This window comes from Buceros rhinoceros, unplaced genomic scaffold, assembly GCF_000710305.1.
Source record: "Buceros rhinoceros silvestris isolate BGI_N320 unplaced genomic scaffold, ASM71030v1 scaffold38573, whole genome shotgun sequence".
In the NCBI taxonomy this organism is placed as follows: Eukaryota; Metazoa; Chordata; class Aves; order Bucerotiformes; family Bucerotidae; genus Buceros; species Buceros rhinoceros.
Window position 1 is genome coordinate 21,131 of NW_010402525.1, and position 5,106 is coordinate 26,236.

The 5,106-nt window shown below is 46.5% G+C and overlaps 1 protein-coding gene across 1 annotated transcript in view; it reads left to right on the forward strand.

Moving 5' to 3' along the window:
* The window catches only part of WRN (Werner syndrome, RecQ helicase-like), a gene marked incomplete at its 5' end in the record, with an annotated part of 25,408 nt that extends 20,523 nt beyond the window's left edge, over window positions 1–4,885 (forward strand). The window contains 9 exons of the mRNA XM_010132663.1: window positions 686–859; window positions 938–1,029; window positions 1,405–1,480; window positions 1,613–1,686; window positions 2,320–2,401; window positions 2,674–2,786; window positions 3,607–3,721; window positions 4,029–4,154; window positions 4,670–4,885. Of these exons, the coding sequence (XP_010130965.1) occupies window positions 686–859; window positions 938–1,029; window positions 1,405–1,480; window positions 1,613–1,686; window positions 2,320–2,401; window positions 2,674–2,786; window positions 3,607–3,721; window positions 4,029–4,154; window positions 4,670–4,885 (1,068 nt within the window). The remainder of the gene's footprint in view (window positions 1–685; window positions 860–937; window positions 1,030–1,404; window positions 1,481–1,612; window positions 1,687–2,319; window positions 2,402–2,673; window positions 2,787–3,606; window positions 3,722–4,028; window positions 4,155–4,669) is intronic.
* Between the last annotated feature and the right edge of the window lie 221 nt (window positions 4,886–5,106).

A 5,106-nucleotide genomic window follows, 5' to 3' on the forward strand; every position in this document is an offset into this window, starting at 1 on the left:
AAGAAAGTCAAGTTGTCACACAACTTTGTCAAGGGGAAAAATATTCTGTTACAGATGTTAATGTGTTCTCGATGGTTAATGTATTAGTGTAGCTGATGGAGAATTAGTGCTCTTTTTAAGCTAGTGGTATCTCTTTGCCAAGTCCAGGTGGCCTCCAGCAGGCTTGGGGTGGATCACGAGGAGGTTATGTTTCGCTTCACATCTGAAAGCTGAGTTGGAGCGTTACAGCAAACAAGGTCCTCTGGGAAACTGAGTTAGAGCTGTGTTGGCAGAAATACTGTACTAACCCTGCTAATCCAAGAGGGTGCAACTCTTAAGGTCGACTTTTATCGGCACACAGGGGAATTTGAGCTATTTCAGCAATTATTTTGTTACTGGTGATCTCGGTGACTGGTTGGGAGTGGCTTTCAGTAGCACCTTCAGCGTTTAAGAGTTTGTATGAAGCTGAAGTTGCGCTTTTGGCTTTTGCTGGTTGCTCCTGTGCCAGTGCTTTGCCCAGCATGGACACAAAGGTTTGCATCAGCTTCCTCAGTCTGAACTGCTGATGAGAGATGAGTAAATCCACAACCCTTTAAAACAAAGATGTGTGAGGACACATCTCAGTTTTCAGTTTACACTGGGTTATACTGGGAATGTTATTCCACAAAAATGGGAGAAGTCTGACCAACTCTTTCCATATTTGCAGGCTTCTCAACGCTTGCCAAACAAATACCGGCAACACCCTCTCTTTGGCAGCGGGAAGGACTGGCCAGAGAACTGGTGGAAGCTGCTCTGCCAGCAGCTGATCATGGAAGGATTCCTCACAGAAGTCGCTGGGCATAGTAGCAAGTTCGCAACCACATGCACACTTACCCAGAAGGTACTTTTTGGTGTGAAACCACCCCTTATAGCTTCGCTGAGAATTTGTAGCTAGGCCATATGATTTATGCCTTTACAGGGTAGAAACTGGCTCAAAGCTGGATCTGCCTCAAATCCAAGTCTTCTACTGCAGTCCAACGAAGACCTTAACCTGCAGAGATCTCCTAGAAGGTAATTATAGATAACTGAGACTTTGTTTTCACAATCACAAGTTCTGACAACCCTTCTGAAGCGGGAGAGAGTGAACTGGAGGTTGCAGAGGCTTTGCTGTGACCATGTGAGAACAAACCTCTCCAGTGCTGGCCTTAGGAGCCTCTTCTGGTGTCTTGGATTGTCTTTGTTTTCCTGAAAAAACAAGTATATCAGGTCATGGCGAAGAACTAATTTTGTTTTGTCTTGATTCTTCTGTGGTGGCTCCTTCAGATACAGTCTACAGGTCTTCTCACATCCCTGCACCAAGTTCAAATCAGTTTGCACAGCAAAACATTGTTTTTAAATCGCAGTCTCCTGGTACAAATGACTGACTAATAATTGATTTTATTGCAGCAGTAGACCTGTTCCTGCGCTCTCAATCCAGTGCTCCCCAGACAAGAAGGGAACTGTGAGGTCACCAGTCAAGCAGGTCTGTATGAGGACAACCCCTCTTGGGCTCTGTGACCTGTCCTGTGGGTTCATTGTGGTGTAAAAAAATGCCTGTTTTGCTGCTAACAGCAGTTTCATAGACTGGTTTGTCCTGATCTTTTATCTTTTACAGATGTCTCTGTATGAGATGTTCTCATATGAAAGAAAAGTGAAAACTCCTCCAAGAAGCACTAACCTGTTTAACAGGTGCAGTATATTCTAAATTAAACTAGAATTACCTAATTGTGACTGTGTTCAAGGTGCTGTTTGCAGGATGAGCCTTAAAACCAGTGAAGTGACAGTAAAAATGTCTGCATACTGCTACTAGAAGGGCCATTTTTTTACTGTTTTCTATGTAATGGCTGAAACTAATGGGTTTAAACCTGTGGTGACTTCAATACATGGAGCAATAGGGTTTTCTTAGATATAATTCAGGTAAAAAAGTGGCCGAGTTGTGACTTGCTCTTGAAGCTGGCAGAAGTGAACATAGGCCTCGTGTAGAGGCTGCGAGCGTGTAGGCTTCTGCCTTTCTGCGCTACCCTGGAGAAGACTGAGATCAAACTGGGGCACCCTCATTTTGGAAGAAATAAAACCCTTTGCAGAGAGCAGAGCAAGTAATTTGTTTCCCTGGCTGGTGTGGTGCTTCAAATTAAACCCACCTTGTGTTTCTGAGCCATTCAATACCTCCTCCAGGTGATGCAGGCAGACAACAGGAAGATAGGATGTGTCACTGTGTCAGTGGACAAAATCTTTTGGGCTGCTGCTTTCCTGCAGCCTTATGCAAAGCGCCTGGATAAACTGATCTGAAGCAAGGCTTGTTTCACACCTTTTTTTTTTCAGAGTTGTGGAGCACTCACCAGTGAAATCTTCCCCTTTGAAGGCTCCAGAACCTGGTGTTTCATCCCGGGAAAAAGAACTAGAGGTCAGTTTTTGGAAGAGGGATGATATCTGTGTGTTGCTGTCAACCTACAGGCCACTGTCTTCCTGCAGGGGAGCAGCTGCTGTGGGCAGCTCCTAGTATCACAGAGGTGTTTTGAGCAGAAGTCCTAGGCAAGGAAGATGGCATCACGGCTTGCAGGTTTTCTGTAGATGAGTGGGAAGAGGCAGGAAGTCGTAACGTTCCCTCTCACATGAATTATGCCTGTGTGAGTGGTGTGGAGCTGCTTGATCAGAATTTGGCTCTCCTCTTTGCAGACTGCTCTGTATGGCAAGTTGCTGAGTGCTAGACAGACGGTAGCTAACGAGAAGTTAATTCCTCCAGCTGTCCTGGCAACCAACAAGATCCTGGTGGAGATGGCCCGTGTAAGGTAAAGCCAGCATGTGTGTGGTGTACAAATGGAGCAGGCTGTGTGCCAAGGCCCTGCTGGTGGGAGGGGGGGCTCTTCTCCCAAGGATCTCTGAGACCTGGCAGACCACTGACTGCTCTACAATAAACATCAAACTCACTGGCTTGTTCCAGTTATTACTTCAAAAAACCCAAGTGATGACTCTGTCTTGGTATCCCCACCTCCTGTCAGGCTGAGGGGAAGGTGTGTGGTTTCTACTAACCCTTACCCTTCCCCCTGGTGCCTTCTGATGTGTGTTCATCATTTTAGTACGCCCTTAACCTGCTGAGGGTCAGCTAGGTTTGAGCTGTCCCTTACCCTCCATGGGTGTTCTGTGGTGTAAGAGAATGAACACAGCTTAGGTTGCTGTCAGCTACTGAACGGAAGGGGAAATACTCTTCGTTTTGTTCCCCTCGCTGTACGAGGAGGTGTTGTGGGGCAGCTCAGTTGGTAATGCATCTGAAGTGCCTTCCCCAGCTACTAAAAGGCATTAGAAAATACTGCTTGTAGAACGTGCACGTTATTCCGTGGAAGAGCTCTGGGTGTGTGTTCTCGGGAGGTAAAAGCAAATAAAGATTTATGTGCTAAACTGGTCCTCTGGCGTTTTTGCTGTGGTGGTGATTCATGCTCCAGCAGAGCAAACTGCAAGCCTAATGAGCTGCAGAGACAGCAAGGGTGTGGTAATACCACCTTCAGATTCCGACTGCTCTGTAGTTCAAGTGCGCATCGTTCATGGACTCGCAGTGGCTCAAAGCGTTAGCCCGGGACACTTGTGTGACTTCTACTATTCGTCCTAAACCAGGCCTACCACTGTTGGGAACGTGAAGAGAATTGATGGCGTATCTGAAGCAAAGTCCACCCTGTTGGCCCCCCTCCTGGCTGAAATTAAGGACTTCTGCCAAGTGAATGGTTTGCAGGTATGACTTGCTCAAGTTTTATATAAGTGTAGTGAGCAACACCTAAAGCTGTGCTGACCTTGACATATTTTCTGGGTTTGGTTTTAGTTTTTTGGAAGTTCCTTGAACAATTTCTTATGTTTTAAGACAACAGTACGCATGTGTCCATCTGGATATTCTCCCTTTGCTTTGTTTTGATTTTGATCTTTGATTAGTCAAAACCAACCTCTTAGAGGAATGACTCCCTTCGTGTCTCTTTCAGATAACAGGAGGGTGTTTAGTGGTTGTCACTGGGATACAGTTACTCTGAATCCTCTTTATCTCTTAGACCGACACATTCCCTACATCTGGATTGCAAGAGCAGAAAGAAGCATCTACCCGTAAGCCTACAAGAGCCCTGTTTCCCTCAGAGCATGTCACCTATGTCCTCTTCCAAGAGAAGAATCTCTCGGTGGTAAGGTCTTCCCTTCCTTTCTGAAAACAAGTGGTGTGGGGTTGCTTTGTCAAGAGGAGGCGTTTTGCAGCTCTCCTAAATCCTCCTCCCAGGGCTGGGCTGGGGTTGGTAGCTTGTCTGTGGTAGGAGTATGAAAAAAATGAGCTTGCTGTGAGGTGGGCTACAGTGAGATAAGATTCATGTGAAAAAACAAAGCTCATGAGAAGATTGAATACACAACTAAAGTCTGAGTTAACTGTGAGGAGAGAGCATCCCTTTGTGGTGGAAAGTGCTGGGATTCAGCTGCTGCCACAGGGTGGAAAGGGGGTGGGTGGTGGTAGCCTCAAGAGGAAAAAACACTCTTTACAAGTTGGAAAAATGAGATAAATATTAGGAGCAGCTAAGTGTTTTGGAGCTTTGTGATGTGCCAGTATCCTCAATTGCTTTGGGGGAATGGGAGGTTGCCAGGTGTTGAGCTTTCCGTTGTGTTTCTGATGCTTCTGCCAACTCAGTTCCTTCTGCTTTTGTTACCCTAGAGGACTATCAGTGAGAGCAGGTCTCTGCCTCTTGATGAGGTCGGTACCCACCTGCTCCAGGCAATGAGAGCTGGCTACCCTGTCGACCTGGAGCGAGCTGGTTTGACTCCAGAAGTTCAGCAGATCATTACCAAGGTTATCTGTAATCCTCCCATCAACTCGGGTGAGCAGCGCAGCCCGCTCCTGGAGCTTCTCGTGGCGGTGGCGTATGGGTGAAGGGGATGAAAAACTGAGAAGCAGAGGGGCTGTTCAGCCTGAGCCGATTCTCGCAACAGCAAGTGGTTGATAGGACATGCAAGTTAGAATTGCCTGTTTCTGATGTTTTAGATGTAATTTGAGGGCAGTAAGAGTGTGCAAGCACAAATGAGGGGGGATTTATCCCGTGAGCTTGTGATCTGTTTTCTTATGAGTCACAGAATCATCTGGTTGGAAGAGAC